The 20,045-nt window shown below is 52.4% G+C and overlaps 1 protein-coding gene across 1 annotated transcript in view; it reads left to right on the top strand.

Moving 5' to 3' along the window:
- The window catches only part of Fbln2 (fibulin 2), a 58,499-nt gene that overhangs the window by 12,342 nt on the left and 26,112 nt on the right, over positions 1–20,045 (top strand). Inside the window, exon 2 of the mRNA XM_032906100.1 lies at positions 7,443–8,734. Coding sequence (XP_032761991.1) covers positions 7,456–8,734 — 1,279 coding nt within the window. The 5' untranslated portion in view covers positions 7,443–7,455. The remainder of the gene's footprint in view (positions 1–7,442; positions 8,735–20,045) is intronic.

Genomic DNA, 20,045 nt, shown 5'->3' with positions numbered 1-20,045 from the left:
TTGTTTGCTTTCTGGTTGTTATTGTTGGTAGTAGTGGTCCAGCTATGTAGCCCAGGCTAACCTTGAACTCATGATCCTGTGTCAAAGTTTCCAAAGTGCTAGGATGACAGTTATGCCCTAGCAGGAGGACTTATGTTGTTCTTGCCCACTGTCCCATCTCGGCATCTGGACAGGGCTGATGAGAATGAGGTGGAGAGGTGCTTGCTGGACTGAAGGACTTGGGCTCCTATTGCCATTCAGGTCTGAGCTCTTAACTTCCCTTTCCGATTGTGGGTCTCATCAGCGAATACAGTTAAATGAAATAACCACGCCCAGGCCCTCGCAGCCTGATATCTGGCACTGAGCATGAACCTCGAAGCTCGGGACTAATGGCTTGTGCCAAGAACAAGCTTATTTTCTCAGTGAACTAATGACTTCCTCTTATCAGACGAGGAGTGCCGGGTCACCCTCTAATTTCCCTTTTGGCACTGGCTGCCAGGAAGCTTACTACTAAAGTCAGGCTTCGGGAGCAGTGGCTGCTTCCTGTCAGGTCTTCCCTGTCCCCTCTCTGTGAATTAGTCACTCTCTTTTGGCTTTTTTTTGGGGGGGGGAGGTAGAATATACACACAATTTTTTTTTAAATCATTTTTGAGTGTGTGGCTCAGTGTCACTAAGAGCAGCCACACTGTTATGTCACCATTTCTGTCTCTAGACCCTTTAATCCTGAACAGAAACCCTGGCCATTCAATACGAGCTCCCTGTGTGTCCTGGCACCTGCCACTCTGTATTCTGTCTGAGTCCATTTGCTCTATGTAGTTTTGTAAGCTGACTTTTTAGTGAGTGTCCATTTTGACCAGCTCGTCACTGGACATCATGTCCTCAAGGGGCATCTCCATGGGGGCCTGTGCCAGAATGTCCTTGCCCAGGCTGTTATTCCACTGACAGGATAAATGGTTTGTCTTTGCTGGCCTCTCTGTCAGTGAGCACATGCAGTGGTGAGTGTGGGCATTTGGGATTAGTTCTCAAAGACATGGTCTTATCCTTCTGGGCCTTAGGTGGCCCCAGGATAATCTGTGCATTTAAAGTAAGTTATGGACAATTTTGGAACCAAGTCCCTTCCCCTCCCTCTCTGTGCATGTGTGTGTGTGTGTGTGTGTGTGTGTGTGTGTGTGTCTTTGTCTCTCTCTGTGGGTGCACTTGTATGTCTGTGCATATTTCTCTCTCTCTTTGTATGTGTGTCTGACTGTGTGTTGTCTGTGTGTATGTATGTGTTCTGTATGTCTTTGTATGTGTGGGTCTGTGCAGGGCATGTGTTTGCTTTTGTCTCTTTATGTGCCTGCGTGTGCACTAGACACAGTTCTGCATGGCTCCAGTTCTCTTCACCTGTTGTCTCCTCAGTTATCAAGTGCTCAAGTGTTGGTCACCGATGACTCACACCTGCAGCTTCTCCAGCTGCTTGCTCTTGGCTGGCAGCTGTCTCCTCACCTTAGCATAGCTCTTCCTGGTCTTTGGTAGGGTGAGGGCTGAGCTCTGGTGCCTGTACCCTTCAGGATCCATTGATAGCATGGTGCTGTACTGAGGCTGGGACCCTGGTTCCCCAGGAGCTATGGCCTGCCGAGGCACGCAGTGCATACGCATCCATATTCCAGACCCGAAACCAATGGGAACTCAGGACACGTTTCTCACCATCGAGGGTCTTGTGGAACTGTAGGCTCTTGGTTGAATTTGAAGAGGCTGACACATTGAGGGTGACTAGAGGTTAGACACAGTGGCCACTTAGGAGAGGGTACAGAAGGCAAAACGGAGGAAGAATGACCCTGAAGTTTAAGGCTATCGTGGTCTACACAGTGAGTTTCAGGCTATCCAGGGCTACATGGCAAACTGTATTGCAAACAAAGGAGAAGCCCAAGTCTTTGTGGAGTCAAGATTAGAGCTCTCAGATCTCACAGAGAGCTAGTGAGGCTAAGTTCAGCCAGAGCAGCAGAGAGAGTGTGGACAGTTTGGTGTCATAATACAAGGTCCCATGGGTGGAACTGTGCACAAATGGGCTTGCTGCTGGCTTGCTGTCCTCTGGATGGATGTGGGGATGAGTCTGGCAGCCTTGGGGGTGGCCCCCTGGCCTAGTCAAACTGATTCCTCTTGTTCTGACTAGCCAACGAAAAGGGTTTGCAGGTTTATTTCCCAGCTGTCAGCCCAGCTGTTTGCAAGCCCCAGGGTTTTCTGTAGCCGCCTGTCATTTGAAGGAGATTCCCTCCTAATGCTTGGGAAGTTTTCAGGCATACAGCACCAGGCTGAGGTTTTCATCCAGTGCAGGCTACCAGTTAAAACAGGATTTCAGATACACAGCAAATATGTCCTAAATATCGCAGGGGGTGTACTTACCCTACTAGTGTGCATTGCTGTTTGAAATCCCAGCAGGACTGCAGGCTCTGGGTTTTTATATCCTAGCTCTAGCAGGCCTTGTCTTGTCAGAATCAGAAATTATCAGAACTGGGGAAGCAAAGGACTCACCTTACTGTATAACCCAAGTCACATGCAGAAATGCTCCCTTGGTGACAGTTTTAACTCCCACAGCCTAATTATCTGCAACCTTGGTCCAAAATATAAAGTAGAAAATCTCAGCAATGAACGTCACAGGTTAGAAATGGTGTGAATTCTGGGGGCAAGTGATGTCATCTAGTGCCCTCCAGCCTGGGACCTGAGCTATTCTGTCCAGCGGATCCACTACCCTCTCCATAGTCACTGGATAGGCTGTGGCATTGTTATGGAGCCTGTCTTTAAGGGGTCCCATGTCACTTAATCATAGTCCCAAAGCACTGAAGTGCTGAAACAGGAGCTGACAGTGGTAGTCGATATGCCAACGAGATGGGGTGCTTGTTGAAGGGACAGGAGTGACGGTTGCAATAAAGGAGGAAGGTTGCTTGCTGCTGAAAGTGCTTCCGTTAAGTCATAACATGCAGTCACAACAAACATGGAGATGTTTGAGGTCTCAAGCACCCCCTGCGGATTCAGGGATGCTTTCCCAGAGGATAAGGAGATTGCTGGGGACTGCCATAGATCGGCCATTGCTCTCACTGGGGGCAGATCCCACTTTTACAATGGTAGGAATAGTGTGTCTTCCTGGGAACACTCTGACCTTCCAAAGTCTTTACAGCTCAGACAACAGCTTATACAACAGGACATAGGTTAACTTGTCAATCACTTCACTGGAGGACTGTGGTTTGTAGAGGGTCAGGGAACAGTGAGGACATGAGGAGGAGCTGTGCCCAGTTATAGAGACCAGCAGAAGTCTAATCAATGTCTGGGAACACTGGTGACTGGTATGTCAGAGACCTGTTCCTCTTCAGCATCCTGCTCACCCAGGGGCCTGTGTGAGAAGGGTGTGGAGAGTGTCTCTATTGGGTATCACTGAAGAGAGAACTTTGCTGAGTGGGGCCCTACCCATAAGGCCCTGTGCATGGTGAAGTCAAGGCATGTGTTATCTAAAAATTTAAAAAAATGTGTGTATATAGTATATGTATTTACACATTTGTAAGTGTGCGTGTGTATGGAGGTCAGAGGTCAGTGACAGTGTCTTCCTCTTTTTCTCTCCACGTTACTTTTTGAGACACAGTTTCCTACTGAACCTGGAGCTCACTGATTCAGCTGGGATGGCTGACCAGAAAGCCCCAGGGATGCTTCTGTCTCTTTGTCCCCAGTGCTGGGATCACAGGCATGTGTGGCTGCACCCAGATTCTTAGATGGGACCTGGGGATCAAACTGAGGTCCTTGAGCTTGGGAATCATGTAAGGCTGGCCCAACCCCCAGTTCTCTGAGCATGTGTCTTTCTGTCTCAGGAACGCGCTTGCTTTGTACATGTTGGCCTGCCGCAATGACTGTGTTTCTGTTCTTTTTCCTTCCCTTCCCACTTTGCGGTTCATTTTGAAGGTACACTGGGTCCCTGCTTCCCATGTTGTGGGGTACATCAAGGGGTGTAGCTCTCAGGCTGCAGGCAGGACAAAAATGGAGCTGTGGCCACTTGGGTCTGGAGGACAAGGGGCAGCCAAGAGGAACCAACAATAGCTATGAAGGAGGAGGGAGAGTTGGGGAGCAGGAGTTTTGGCCACAGAGAAAGAAGCACTGCTACAATATCCCAGAGGGAAGGAGGGGAAAAGGTAAGGAGTGGACACACCCAGCCTCTCTGTTCCTCCCTCTGACAGGACAGAAAGTTGGAGAACCAAGATGGGGTTGCAGCCGAGTCCAGTTTTCCTGGTGCAGAGCAGCACAGCTCAGGGTAGACAGCCAGACAGTGACTCAACTCGCACAGTGGTACCATCATCCCACAGAGCAGCCCAGTGCTCCCTGGGTGTGGAGCGTGTGCCAACTACATATGGTGCCATGTAGCATGGAGTCGTCAGGGCACACTGGATGGAGCTGTCCTCACAGGATGCTGTTCCGGCATAAGTCCTATGTGCACTTCACCTCTGGAGGGTGGGGCTCACAGGGAAACTGGGACACCCCAGCTATGTGTGGTTGAGACCTTAGTCTGGAGCATTCATCCATGAGGTAAGAGCCAGCTGAGAAGGCGTGTGAAGGCCCCCGGAGTTCACTGGAGGTTTGTGGAGGCTGCTTGGCTCTCCCTTTCCCTTCCTCCTCTGACCTCTGGTTTTTTTTTTTTTTGGGGGGGGGGTCAGGACTTAGTTGGGATGAGCCCTCAGGGCACCAAAGATCCTTCAGCTTCTGGTGGTGGCATGGCACAGGCTCCTTCCTCCTGTGTTCTCTTTATGGGATGTGTGCTTCCTGACTTCCCGAATCCTGCCTGACCCAGTCCTTCAGGTCCCCCAGTATATCTGTGGACCCCCATATGTCTTCTGGGCTCCAGGACCCTCGCTCCTTTCCCTGCCTGACCAAATCCTGTCTGTTCACAGACTCCTTGGACTCAATCTTCACAGTAGCAGCCCTCAACCCTGACCCTGCACCTCCCATCCCCCCCTCAGTCTTTGTTGTTCTCTCTGCCATTCCACACTTCCTGCTCTGTCCTGCTCTGTGCTGCACTCACCAGAGCATCCACACAGTTGTCAGGTCCCCGGGCTGCTGGCACCCCACATGTCCCTCAGCAGCAGAATCCTGGCCTGCTTTTGCCACTCTTTCCCAACTTGCCTGTTTCCAGGCACCCCCAAGGCTCCCCCTCCCATCGAAGTTCCTCATCTGCTTCCCACTGCTCCTGCCTTTAGCCTGTGCACTTGCAGTCCAGAGCCTGAAGCACTTTGCCTCCAGCAAGCCTCAGTCAGCTGCCACCCCCTGAAACCTTCAGAAACCTTCCCTGGCCCCCTGAGATAGCAGGCTTCACAACCTGACCCTTCCCAATTTCTCTCTGACACAGATGGGTGCATGGCACCTACCCTGGGGACCATCAGCTCTGGGAGTTTACCAGGCTTCCTGTCTTGCAAGCTGCTCAGGAAGGCACAACACAGTCCCTAGTAGGGGTCCCAGTCTGTCTTTCCCCAGCTGAGAAAGAACAGAGGCTGAGTTGGATGCTCTGGTTCAGTCTCCTGTGTGCCCAGATGCTGCTGGGAGTTGGGACCAGGGGTGGGGGTGGGGTGTCTGTGGTCTGAGCTTCCCGGCAGGGGGTCTACCTGCTAGGGAAGAAGGGGATGGCTGAGCCTGGGATGGGGGTGAAATCTGCTTTGGTTCTTAGTGGTAGGAGAGAGAAAGCCTCCAGGAGATTTAGGCGTGGCTCTTTACAATGAAAACCCCCACCCCCCACTCCCCCCATGATCCTTGATGTTGGAGACGGTTCTTGCTCATCCAAACTTTTATTTGATGGAGGATGTAAATGCAGACACCTTACTAAGGGTAAATCAGGGATTAAATATCTTTTGTGGGAAGGAATACTCAGGAAGATACCTCATAGCATGGAGAACTCCAGGTTTTTATGCTATGTGACCGATTATCATGGTCTTCTCAGTGGGGTGTCCTGGTTACGTGTGGCAGATCAGGTAGTTTGTCTGGGAGCTGGCTCCATGCTGTTCTCAATTCTGAGAGTCCCCGCGGTTTGAGCCTGCTCAGCCTTACCAGTCCTGCTGTCTGGTGGCACGGTCCACTTGCCCCAGAGGAGGTCAGCCAGGAGGCCCATCTTACTAGCTGACAAATCCCAGTCCCTGGATGTGCCTAGCACAGATTCCTGGCGCCTCAGCTGGTAGGGACCAGCTTGGCACTATTCCATTGCTGCCTTCAGGGCTCAGGCCACACTGACAGCATTTCTGAGGATAAAATCTGAGGTTGTCCTTTTTAATCACACACATGTGCAACCGTCACGCTTACACACATACACGTGTGCATGCATGGGTGTCCCCCAGACGTGCACATATGCGCGCGCGCGTGCGCGCGCGCGCACACACACACACACACACACACACACACACACACACACCGAACAGGTACCATCAGAAAGAACTGATGGTGTGAGAGCCCCCGTTTGTGATTTCAGGGGATTGTGCTGTCCAGGGCCTACCCTGGTGCTGAGTCCCTCCCTGACTGTGGGGACCTGTAACTTTTGCAGGAGGGAGGATGGTATTTGAGTGGTTGTGGAGGACTTTGAGGAGAGCATGGAATGAGAGGCTTCTGGAAGCCAGACAGTCCGTATGTGTGGAAGGCTCCTAGACCACTCTGGTGTCCCAGGAAGGCAGGAAGGCATGACGGGGAGGATAAGCTGGGCACCAGGCAGGGGATGTGGGAGGTGTTGCATGGAGCAGCAGAGCAGTGAGGACTCGCCTTGGCAATGGACAGGACAGAGACAGTAAGATGCTAAGAGGAGGTGGCAGGAGCATCCCAGGTTGACCTTGAAGTCCCAGGGTCTCTTGGGATAGATGATCTTGAGCTCTGGAGTCTGAGGGCTGGGGGTGCAGGATACATAAAGTTGGACGTCTGTGCCACCCTGCTACACGGGGTCTGTTCCTACCCAGCACCCTCCACTTCACCCCCTGACTAGCAGTCAAGTGTCTGGAGGAGGAAAACTGTTCTGGCAACCAAGTGCAGACATGGACTTGGGAGCGTGCGTGCATGTGTGCATGTGTGCATGCATGCGTGCATGCAGGGTGACCCGTTAGTATATCTGGGTGAGTGCTCAGGGAGAGGCCACAGTGATAGACGGAGTGAACAAGCCCTTGTGTGTACTCACTTTACCTGTGTGTGAGACTGTGGGCTAGATGACTGAGAAGGCTCAAGTCACCCTGAGCACACAGATGTGAAGCCACATTGCCTCAGCACCTGAGTGACACACCCTCCCGTTCCCGTGTCTTCCCTGTATGTGTCTGTCTGGGTGTGTGTGAGAGAGAGAGAACAGGGCTGAGGGATGCATGAGTGTGGATTCCGAGGGCACGCCTAGAGGTGGAGATGGCTGTGCGCTGTGTGCAGCAATGTCGGGGCGTGCACCTCGTCTCTGTGTGTGTCCTTGTGTGTGACAGGCTTCCTCTCTTTCCTAGGGCCTCTTGAGACATGATGCTGCTCCAGGAATCTGCAGGAGTGTGGCTGGCATTGGCTCTGGTCACAGCTCTGACTCCGAGCCCAAGCATGGGCGTCCCGTGGCAGGACTGCACAGGGGCCGAGTGTCCACCGCTGGAGAACTGCATTGAGGAGGCATTGGAGCCAGGAGCCTGCTGTGCTACCTGTGTGCAGCAGGGCTGTGCCTGTGAAGGCTACCAGTACTACGACTGTGTACAGGGAGGTTTTGTGGATGGCCGTGTACCCGCCGGTCAGTCCTACTTTGTGGACTTTGGCAGCACCGAGTGCTCCTGCCCACCGGGTGGTGGTAAGATCAGCTGCCAGTTTATGCTGTGCCCTGAGCTACCACCCAACTGCATTGAGGCTGTGGTAGTAGCTGACAGCTGCCCGCAGTGCGGCCAGGTGGGCTGTGTCCACAGTGGCCGTAAGTACGCTGCTGGCCACACCGTCCACCTCTCATCCTGCCGGGCCTGCCACTGTCCCGATGCTGGTGGTGAGCTCATTTGTTACCAGCTTCCTGGTTGCCATGGTAACTTCTCAGATGCTGAGGAAGGTGACTCCGAGAGGCAGTATGAAGACCCCTACAGCTATGACCAGGAGGTGGCTGAGGCAGAAGCTACTGTGGCCATTGTGAACGAGGTCCAGGCAGGTGCAGAAGGCCCCCCAGCTGCTCTGGGAGGTGGAAATCTGCCACCATCCTCCATCCGAGTAACCCCCTGGCCAGTTGCCCTCCCCAGACCCACAGCAGCTGCTGCCCTGGGTCCTCCAGCACCTGTGCAGGCCAAAGCCAGGAGAGTGACATTGGACATTGATGAGGAAGAGGAGGAAGAAGTGGAGGAGATACTAGCTACCGAGCCACCAGTAGCAGGTAGTCCCGGAAGGCTGGACAGCTTGCCCACAACATCCCCAGCCAGACCTGGTCTCCCTGTCCAGGAGAAGGAGGCTGAAGCCAAGGCAGGGCCTGAGGAAAACCTCATTCCTGAGGCCCAGGCCACTTCTCGAAGTGTCACGCAGGAGGGTGCTGCACCTCTGCCTAAGTCAGGCCTGGCTGGTCTCAGTCCATCTCTGGCCACTGACAGCTCTTCAGAGGACACACTAAAGTCCAGCAGTCAGCCCACTCTATCTACACTGCCACCTGACCGAGCCCAGGTCTCACCCTCCCCAGAGACGCCTGAAGAAATACCCCAGCGTCCGCAGTTGCTACCTCGATCCCGAGTAGAAGAAGACACAGACCCCAACTCAGTACATTCTGTCCCCAGAGGTGATCCTGATGGTAAGACCCCTTCCCGTGTTCCTGCAGGGCTGTTGAACCTGGAAGGAACTGTTGCCAGCTATCCTATGTCACAGCTGCCATCTCTCAGGCTGGAGACAAAGTGGCACGAGTTGATAGAGCTTCCCACGGCTGCTCTCTTGCAGGCCTAAAGCAGAGTGGCGTGGGCCAGGGGAGGTCTCAGCAGCTGCCCTCTCATAGGTCTGAGACAGAGGCACAGAGAGGTCCTTGTTCTAGGAGGTCCAGGGCCCCTGGTGGGCTCTGGCTGAAGGCACAGAAGGTTTTCTTCATGAGAATATAGCCCAATCCTGTCTATTGGAGTCCAAGAGTGTCTTAGCAGTAATCACGGGGCTCTGCAGATCACAAAGGCCAACTGCCCATGAAAGCCCTCCTGAGGCCCAGCTGTGGGGTGGCAGCAGACGCAGCTTGTTCTGTTGTGGCTCTAACTCTGCTGCTCCTTCTAGCAGGGGTCCGGTTAACACCTCACTCCTCTCTCCTCAATGCTACTCCAAAGTGGAAGCTAAGGTCCCTGTGGCGACCACATGTCCTTCTCATCCACTCAGTGGCTTCCTCACCTCCTCTCCTGGACCCTCATGCTCCCCCAGTCAGCCCAGGCCACTGGGTTCTTGGCCAGGCAGCCTTTGTCCCAGGGGCCTTTGCACTTGCCACAGCTTTTGCCTGAGATGCTCTTGGAGGTGTCCGATGGCTTGGTGCTTTGCTCTGTGCCAGGTCACCCCTGCGACCTTCCTTCCTTCTTGCAGCTTTGATCTCTCTCTGTCACAGCTTACATCATAGACGGAATTACTTGGGTCCTTGGTTATTGTTTTCTGATATTTAGCATTACGCACGCCAGATTTCGTGCTGAGCCCCAGGGCTCCAGCACCTCTCGCATGCAGTTGGTGCTCTATAAATGTTAGACGATGCATGACAGAACTGGTGGGAGACCCCGTCTACCCCCTCTCTTCCTCATTCTTCTTCACACCAGTTGGCTCCTGTGGTCCATACCACCAGTACCTCTGCTTCTAGCCTGCTCTCCTTCCGGTGGCTCCCTGCCCACTGCTGGAGGGGCGTGGCTGTAGGAGAGGCCTGCGACTGCGACTGGGGCTCCAGCTCTTCCTCACACAGCCCTGAAGCAGGGAAGGTCTAATGGAGTGCATGCGTGTGCGTGCGTGTGTGTGCGTGTGTGTGCTAGTGCTCCGGCCTGCAGCCTCTGGGTTTCCAGAATAGCCTTGGCTCTGTGGGACCTGGGACCAGCCTTGCTCACCTGGGCTGGGGTCATTTCTGGCCTGCCTCTCAGTAAGCCCAGAGGGTCTTGTAGGGCAAAGACCTACAAGAAAAAAACCAATCTCTGTGACTGCTTTTCTCTGCTGTGCTCGGGCTATGGTGTTGATGAAGGCTGGTGGAAGCTAGGCCTGGAATATCTTCATCAATCGCAGGGCCATCCTAGCGGGGACCCAGCTTATGCAAAGGCCAGGAAAGCTATAGTGAACAGGGCCAGGCTGGCATTGCAGCCGCAACTGGAGAGGGTTCTCAGCTACTGTCCTCTCACTTAGCCTTTGGTTGAGGTCACCATGGCTACCACTTCATGTGCTGCTGACTCCATAGCCATGGCCAAATGGCTTGGCCCTTTATACCTCAGTTTCTCCATCTGCAGACATTGTAGGCATCCTGCTTTGAGGCTGCAGTGAGCTCGTTTGTGGCCGTGGTTGGCATGAGCTGAGCGCTCACCGAGGATTACGAGATATGGTACTGATTTTATTTCCATCTGTTCTTCAGCCACAGCTCTCGCTGTAATCAGGCGTTTGTGGGGCCCTGACTATGCCAGGGGCTGAGCTAGAGAACAAGGCAGCCTCAGCCATTCCTTCAGGGGCCTAGCAGAGAGGAGTGCATTAAACAGATAAAGGTGCAGCCCGCAGGGCATGCAGCTGGTGAGGGTGGGTGACAGCAGGCCTTATGGGGGTGGGGCTCTTGATGGCCTGCCAAGCGTTTGAGGAAAGTGGAGTCTGGAACGTAGGGTCTTCAGGCTGCTCTCAGACAGGAGTTTGGGGGCCATGGGTGGGGGAGGGGCTGGAGAGACAGCTTTGCCCTACAAGACCCTCTGGGCTTACTGAGAGGCAGGCCGGAAATGACCCCAGCCCAGTTGCCATGGCAGCCCTGGGGCCTGGAGAAGGTGGCTTCCATCCATCATCCAGGCCCAAAGGGCGGGGACCCTGCAGTCCTGGGAGTCAGAATTGTACCAGGGATCCCCATTGCCTCAGCTGGGCTGTCCCTGCCTTTGAGCATGTCCAGATGTGGCCTAAATGGAAGCCACATGCTTGCCTCTCCGGGCCGTGGAGAAGGGCTCTGACGTCTGTTTCTGCTGTCATTCAAGAGACTTTGAGAGGGTGCTGTCTCTGCTGTGCTGGTGTAGCAGAGGAAGACACAGAAACAGAAGGAGGTGGCCCTGACCTTGAAGAGAAAGCCAGGCAAAAAGGAGTCCCTTCCTTGGGTGTCTCACTCTGCAGGGCAGATGTCTGTCTATACAGGGGTGCTCAAGTTCAGATGCCAGCTTCTCTCTGTCATAGGCACCATCTTCTGAGCACTCAGTGATTATTAAACCCTTTCATCCCCACCAAAGTCCAGAGGGTTCCAGAGAGCTCTGCCTTCTGGCTCATGGGCACGGGGGTGATAGGAAATGGCAGAATCGGGGTCATCTTGAAGTCTGCATTGCTCTGTCCTGTGACCTAGCTTCTGGGATGCTGAAAAAAAAAAGTGCTGAGCAAAATCCACATCTCTGCCCTGGGAGAGCTCTGGGAGGCCTGGTTGCTGTCCCAGGATCAGTAGTCATGGGTGTGAAGGCTTCAGTGAGGGGGGCCTGGGGATGAGGTGGCAGTCCGGGGCTTCTCCAGCGTCTGTAGCCTCTCCTGTTCTCAGCAAGGCCCTGACTGGAGCTTACCAGCTCCAGGGAGTGTGCTGAGCTTCCTGTCCGAGCCTTGGAGACAGAGAGGATCTCAGTTTTGGATACAAGACATTGAGAAAAGGACTGGAACTGTATGGACCATATAGTTTGGTCCTTATGCCTAAACAACAGCGTGATGTTCACACTGCATAGTTATACGTTACTGTGGTCTTATATGTTACTGTAGTCTAGAGATGATTTAGAGCATACAATGGCTGTGTAGAGTCCAGGTGGGCCCATGTATGGGACTGGAGCACCTGATATTTGTGGGCCTTGCTGGGGTTTCTTGGATCCAGTGCCCTGAGGATCCTGAGGGATGACTGGGCAGCATGATCCTGGTGCCCCACCTCTGTTTTGCTGACCTGACATCCTTGCCCTCATTGGTCTACCTGTCAGCATTTCTAGCAAACATCCTTATGATCACCATGGATTGCAGATACTGGAAATGAGAAGACATTCAGGATGTCAGCAGATCTACTTCTGCTTGGCCTTGTTGACTGATAGGCAAGAATGGCCATGCTGGGCCCACACACCATAGGTCAGCCCCTGGGCAGGCAAGGAGAGGCTGTCCTTCCCACTGGACAGACGGGTGGCTGCTGACCCTCTGTCTCAGCTCTGGTGTTGCTGGCAGTGGTTGCAGTTGGACTCGGGCCTGTTACTCTGAGACCCTGTTTGAAGCGTGAGGAGACATCTCAGGAAGACAGCATGAGGATATCCCGTCTATGGAGTGGGAACTGTCATCCCAGGTCAGAGGGCTTTTCTAGAGGTCATAGCAGAGATGGTGGCAGGTAGACCCTGCCTCCCTGTGGCTCTAGATCCCGTGGAGGACTCACAAGCAGCTCATCTGGGTTTCCTAGACTCTATCCTCCCTGTAGGCACTGGTTCTATATTACAGTTGTCCCTACAGTGAGGGTCTGAAGCCAGGGCTGGGCCTTTGTTGGGTTTCTTTAATTGGTTTGCTTTGTTTTGAGACAGAATTTTACTCTGTAACCCAGCCTGGTTCTAAACTTTGCCATTCTCCTGTCTCAGTTTCCCAAGTTCTGGGATTATAGGTATTATCCAAATGCTCTCTGTGGTAAGATCAAGAACACCTTGGAGAGGGAAGGAGGGTTTATTTGGCTTATACTTCCAGATCACAGTACCTCACTGTGGGAAGTCAGGGCAGGAACATATGCAGAAACCACAAAGGAACACTGTCTGTGGTCAAACTCGGACACATGCTCAGGTAGCTTTCTTATGTAGACCAGACCCACCTTCCTAGGGATGGTGCTGCCCACAGAGGGCTGACGTGGCCTCAGGCCAGTCTGATCAGCTGAAATTCTCTCTTCCCAGGTGACTCTAGGTTTTTGTCAGCTTGACAGTGCAAACTACCCAGCACAGGTGCACCCCGCCATGCCTGAGGGATCAAGACATGGGGATCAAAGTTTCTCTAAAGTTTCTGTCATTTCCATAACTGGGATGTCCCCATGGTGTCTCCTAGGGCTGTCTCTCCACCAGGACCAGGTTTCTCTAAATTTTGTTTCTTCAAAAGAAGATTCATTGAGATCATATTCATAACCATAAAGTCCCCATCATTTGAAGGCATAGTTCAGTGACTTTTAATATTTTCTCAGTTATGTAAGAATCATTTAAATCTAATTCCAGGATATTCCCATCATGGTAGAGACACCATGTCCTACCCCAGCGTTCACAGCCTCTGGCTGCTACTCACCTCCCTTCTTCCCCATTGGAAATGTGGATTCCAAATGGTCTAGAAAACTCAGAAATCTCTCTACCAGGGTTTCCAGGCCACGAGCCAGTCCCAGGGCTGTGGGGTTGCCTCTCTGCCACTCTCCCAAGCCTTAGCACTGCTGGTTCTCCGGTATTCTTCACAAATGTCCTCTCTGCTTGCCCCACCTAGTCTCGTCTCCTCTCTACATGGTCTTGTTTCAGCTCTGCCTGGTCTTGTTTTTGATCCCCGTGGTCTCGTCTCTGCTCTATTGTCTTGTCCCTGCTCCCTGTTGCCTTGTCTTTGACCCACATTGACTGGTTGTGCTGCATGGTTTCTCATGCTTGATTGGTTTGCTCCAGCCTATCCTAACCCGCAGCTGAGAAGTGCAAGGTGGCCCTTGTGTGCAGACACAGAGCACCACTGCTTTTGTTGCTGTCCACAGCCAGCCCTGTCAGGAGGCTGGCCAGGTCCAGGGACCCGATGAGAGGTGCTTCACAGTCCTTGACAGACCTTGAGGGATGAGCAACGGTGGGAGATTGGGTGAAGAGTCTCCCTAGACCTAAGTGTCAGCCCTCAGCCCTGTGGGAGGGGCTTCAGGGACCCCCATCATATTTTCTCCCCACAACAAAAGTGTTTTCCTCATGATCCCCACAAGGGCAGAGTATGCACTGAGCTCTTACCCTCTGGTCCTGCTAGAGTCTCCCCAGCTTGGGTAACTTGGCTCTCTCTCACTGATTTTTCTTCAGGAAAATCACTAGGCTGCCCTGTAAGAAGGGTTTACAGTGGCCTGACTGCCTCCTTCATCTGCCTCTGGAAGGCAGCATTGATTAAGACCCATTACCCCCATGACTAATTAATGCTTCCCAGCTTGGTGCTGCATTACTGAGAAAGAGCTCAGTTTGACTCTCAGAGAGTGGGTTGCAGCCCTTGCTCCTCCTGGCTGTGTGACCTCAGGCAAGGGACTCACCCTCTCTGAGCCTCAGTTCTGTATCTGGAAGATGTAGGAAGTCCTATTAGGGCTACCGAAACAATGGCCAGCTCAGAGTGGCTGCCAAGAGCTGTGTGGTGTGTTCCCTGCAGCAGGGTTGCTATGCTCTGGGAGTACAAGAAAGATGGGTTTGTGCTTTTGTTTGAACACATCTGTGTCTGTTGCTGCTGGTCAGAAGCCTGTTCCTCTGGCTACAGAGTTAAGGGCCAGGCCTGCTGGGGTTGTGCTGGGGTGTTTAGCTAAACACTTCCTGCCCTACCCATGTGTTTGTCATTCCAGCTGTTCCCAGATGTGCAGCTGAGTGCTCCTCCCTGCCTGATCCTTTTTATTCTGTGCTTCCCTTTCAGCTGAGTGCTCTCCCTGCCTGTCCCTCACTGTACTCCCCTGGCATCATGTTGGCAACTGTGGGCAGATGCCCAACCTCCAGTTCTTTCTACCTACAGTGGCTGCGAGGTGACATTCCATTAGCAAGGGCAGGCGGGAAGATTCTGTGTCAGCTACTGGAACTATAATATAGCGGCTATATATAGACCTATTCATTTTAGGGGGCATTCTCGGGGGTTTGCTCTCTTTATACCCATTTTATAAATGGTTGACTGAGACCTAGAGAGGTTAAGGGAACTGTCCAAGGTCCCAAGGCTAATGAAACAGAGAAATGTGCTGACTTGGCCTTTTTGCCCTGGCACTTCCTTGCCCTGTTTGCCACCTTTCTGAGTGCCCAGCTATACTGTGCAAGCAAATGTGCCCCTATTGTCCAGATGGAGGCTCTGGAACTGTTAAAGGGCACTGGCAGCACTGGGCAGAGCAGGGCTGGTGCATCACTGGCAGACTGTGGCCTCTTCTCTAACCTGTGACCTGGGCGATTTTACAGATGCAGTCGAGGATCCAGAAATCCATATTCTAGGGGGTGCATGTGGTAAAGTGCGGGAAGCTGAGCACAGAGTCTGACTGTCCACTCATGCTTAGAGAGTCACTGAGTTGGAGATGGGTCTCTGGTTTGCTTTCAGCCCCTATCCCCTCGTCTTCTCCATTCATTCACTGACATGGTGTTGGGTACCTTAGGGTCACTGGGAGCAGAGGTGAGGGCTTACCCTGCTGGGATGGGATCAGCTGTGGCTCAGTGCTGGGGGCCTGCAGACCTTAGCAAGGCTCCTGATTGGGAGGTTCCTGACCGGGAAGCAGTAGAGATGCCGCGCTAGTGGGAGTCAGATCTCATTGTACGGAAACTTCCAGGTCTGTTGCTTCTTGGGCTGGAAAAGCTAAGCGTGATTGCTCTGGGTTTTCTTCAGAAGCCTGGGATCTGGGATTTCATCTGGAGGCTCCCAACATGTAAATATTGGCAGTTCATTCAAACAGTTTGAAGCACCAAGAAAGCATGCAGTGGGCCCAGTCTTGCTGCTGTGAGTGTTGACTTCCTTGCTCCTTCCCATCCCCAGGCACACAACCAGAACTCTGAAGAGGCCAGGGTTAGCTAAGAAGCTTGCCAAAGGCCAGCAAGTTCTGAGGTGGAACCAGGAGTCCTGACCCTAGCCAGTGCTCCCTTCCCTGGGATGACCCTTTCTGGCTAAGCAAAAAAAAAAAAAAAAAAAAAAAAAAAAAAGCAGTTTCATGAAGGGCCTGATTGGGTCTGAGGGAACCAATAGAATCCTGTAGTTTAGGGATTGGTGGCAGTTCACTAGAGCATCAGCTCTGACTTAAGGAGCAGACACAGTCAGACCAGCTTATCGCCAACATTCCAGGTTTCGCCCCTCCAGGCCACCTCGCTGCTGAGCAATGAACAGAAACGAACAGGGTTGAAGTCTGGCTTGGAAGAAAGAAGAGAGGGCAGCAGGCTTTGGGGAGGATAGTCATGTAGGCACAGTTGGCAAGGGATGAGTCCTCTTGTGCCACTTCCCAGGTATGGGCATAGCAGCACACTTCCTGATCTACACTGGCTGTGAGCTGACTGCTCATGGTGTGAGGTGTGGACACCTGGAGAGAGGCCACGTGACCAGTGGGAGTTTGAAGTTGGGGCACCCGACGGTTTGGATCTGTCGCTGAACCTCACGTGGAGAGACTTGGTCCCAGCTCAGTGCTATGAGAGGTGGAACCTTTAAGAAGTGGAGCCTAGTGGGATGTCTTGACCGTGGGATGCAGGTTTTTTCTCATTTAACCCATGGTGGGCAGCTAGCGCTGTTTGTGGAGCTGTTACCATCCAGTGGAGACCCATTGGATACTCATGGAGACACATGAGTGCACATACACTTACATTTGTGTTAACAGTTCCTGGGGGTTCATGCCAAGTTAAGACCACAACAGACTGAATGATCCCACCCAAGTCTACCTTGGGTTTAGTTGGGGTTACAAGAACATCAACGGCTTAACAGGGTGTGTGTCCCAGCAGCAAGTGTTAAACTGCTGGCACATCCTTGGGGAATGGGCAAGGCTCAGGCCTCACTTCCACAAAGGAATGTTAGGAGGCCCACCCCTCAGAATGCATTGTGTGCACAGTCACTGCAGCTTTGATGTCAAGGTAGCAATGGTGTTGTCATGTTGTCATACATAGAGATAGCATCACCAACGCACATGCACATACACACACACACACACACACACACACACACGCAGAGAGGTGGGGGAGAGACAGAGACAGAGAGAGACACACACACAGAGAGGGAGAGAGAGAGAGACAGAGAGAGACACACACACAGAGAGGGAGAGAGAGACAGAGAGACAGCTACAGAGAGAGAGAGAGAAACAGATACAGACACACAGAGAGAAAGAGAGACAGAGAGACAGAGAGAGACAGCTACAGAGACACATACACAACGCAGAGAGAGACAGAGAGACAGAGAGACAGAGAGACACACACAGAGAGAGACAGAGAAACAGAGACAGAGAGACAGAGAGACAGATACAGACACACACACACACACACACACACAGAGAGAGAGAGAGAGAGAGAGAGAGAGAGAGAGAGAGAGAGAGCAATCATCCTGATAAGTTTATGTCCTCTTGACACAAGCTAGAGTCATTAGAGAGGAGAGAGTCTCATTTGGGGAAATGATGCCATACAATCCAGCTGTAGGGTATTTTCCTTGTCAGTTATTATTGGGGGCGGGCCCTGCCCATTGTGGGTGGTGCCATTCCCAGGCTAGTGGTCCTGGGTTCTACAAGAAAGCAGGCTGAGCAGGCCATGGAAAGTGAGCAGGGCTCTTCCATGGCCTCTGCATCAGCTCCTGCTTCCAGGATCCTGCCATGAACAGTGTTGTGGAATTATAAACTAAACAAATCCTTTCCTTCCCAACTTGCTTTTGGTCTCGGTGCTTCAATGAAGCAATAGAAGCCCTGACTAAGTCACACACTTAACAGAGAGTCAACAATCGGTCTCTTTAGGGAATTGACTTCAGGAACAGCCCAAACCCCCATATCCCCTGCCTTGGGTACCAAAGTTGGAGGATGCTCATATCTTTTAAAACCCGTGCACAGAACCATTGTGAATCCTACTTCAAACACCTGCAGATCGCTGGTCACTATGAGACAGGGAGAACACGATGTGTTAATACAGAGTACACAGAGTGCTGCTGTACTGCACTCTCTGAGGGAACAGGCTCAAGGATGTCTGTGTACCTTTGCTCAATACAGACACAAGAAGTCTTCTAGAAATATTTTCCTATATCGAGTTCGATGAGTCGACAGCTGCAGAGTCAGTGGATAGGGAAGGCCGGCCTATGACACGTGCAAGCTGGAAACATCTCCAGCCCTGTATCTTAAAACTCTAACAAGCAGATACTCTGTCTAACCCACTTAATTCCCTAACGCTGTATAACGCTCTGCATTCTCCAGTTGTTCCCCAGGTGGGCTGTGGCTTGCTTTGTGGAGCCGATATCTAATCAAGGGCGATTAGCCAGCGTTTGGTTTAGCTTGGTGGTTACATCCCTTGGGTTTGTTTTTCTGACACTCCCCTGAACACACACACTACTCTCGAGTGTCTTTTGAGGTAGTGCAATAGAAGGGAGGGCCTTTGCCAAGTGTCCTATAGGAACTTAATTTGCAGATGGCAGTGCTTTGGGTCTCGATGGACAGCTCAGGGAGTTAATGCCTGAGTTCCACCCCGCAGATAGAACAGTGTCCCCAGGTGCTACCTCCTGCTTGTCAGCTCTTACTCTCCATGGCCCCCTTAAAGCCATTGTTCTGGCTTGCCAATGCCCTTGCCTAGTCTTGAATTTATTTTGTAGAATGGGAATGATTTGCGCTCGACTCTTTTGGAGGAAGGAAACACTTTGGGTGCTATCCACGTTCCTGTATGGAGCAGTTAGTTATACACACACACACACACACACACACACACACACACACAAACACACACACACATTTCGATGGCAGTGGGGATGTCTCAGTAGCATTCTGCCGTGGGGGTGAACCATAGCTTGTTGATTTGCTCTGACGCTGATGGACAGTCGGGGGCTGTGCTGCTGGCAGCATGCCTCTGTGTCTTTGGGAAGGGGGAGGAGTCCCTAAGTGTCAACTGCATACTTAGGTGGGGATCTGCTGACTGGAGCGTTTATGTCATTGGTTGATGTTTCCCATTACCCCAAAGTTTACATGCACTAAGTTTGCATGTGTGTGTGTGTGTGTGTGTGTGTGTGTGTGTGTGTGTGTGTTCCCACCACCCTCGTCTCATCTCCGTTGCTGACACCTTTCATCCTTGACTCCAGTGTACAGCAGCATCTCTTCTTGGTCGTAAGTCACATTCCTGAGAATGGTGTCAGCAAGGACCTTTCCTTGTAGTTGACCTTTTTGTTCTCATTCGTCTGTGGGTATATGTGGTACATCATAGGCCAGGCCTCTGGTCTGGCCATCCATAAAAGGCACTGTCAGAACCCTCTACTGAGAGCCCTGGGGATGAGGCCACACGTGCAGGCTGCAGTTCGGCTGTCACTGCTGGACTCGGGCTCAGCTCAGCACACAGTAGGACTGACTAGGTTTAAGTGAGCCTCAGGGAAGGCAGGCTCATAGCATGTGTATGCTAACATGTTGGGAAAGAACCAAGGGGATGGAGACCTACACAAAGAGAAGCAAGGTGGGCTCAGGTGGCCCCCCATCCCAGCAGCTCGTCTGCCCCATCCTGTGAACCTGGGGCAGAAGGCAGAGTGCAGGCCAGGACCCTTGCTGGTCCGCCTACTTCACAGACCTCAGAAAGATACCCAAGGCTCTTGGGTGGCCCGTAAGGGCTCATCCTGGACTCTGTTGTAAAAGTCTGGTGGGACCCACAAAGCTTTGTCATCCTCTGCCTTTGTGCTGAGGCCACAAAGCAAACATTCTGTTCATCAGAGACACCCGCCCCCGCCCCCACTGCCCTCCTGCCAGGAGAGAAAATGCCAGAATTCTTCAGGGCTTTCAAGGCATGGAGGGGGCTGTCCAGGGAGTTTTGATGTCTGGGCTGGATTGTTTGGGACATCCATTGTTCTGTGATCAAAGGAGGCTATAGTCTCCGGATCTCTGAATCCATTTACAAGGAGCAGGCTCTGGAATGGCTACTACCTGCCCGCAGTATACAGAAGGCTGGGCTCCTCCCAAGACACCATCTATGCTCGGTCTTGGGTCTCCCTTCAGAAGCCTGGTGTGTATCCATGTGATCCTTTAAAAGACAAATGTCAGTTCATATAGCTCCTGAACTCTGCCCGAAATGCCTTTA

This window comes from Rattus rattus, chromosome 6 (assembly GCF_011064425.1).
Source record: "Rattus rattus isolate New Zealand chromosome 6, Rrattus_CSIRO_v1, whole genome shotgun sequence".
NCBI lineage: Eukaryota > Metazoa > Chordata > Mammalia > Rodentia > Muridae > Rattus > Rattus rattus.
Note: the sequence above shows the minus strand (reverse complement) of the source record. Positions and strands in the feature narration are given on the sequence as shown.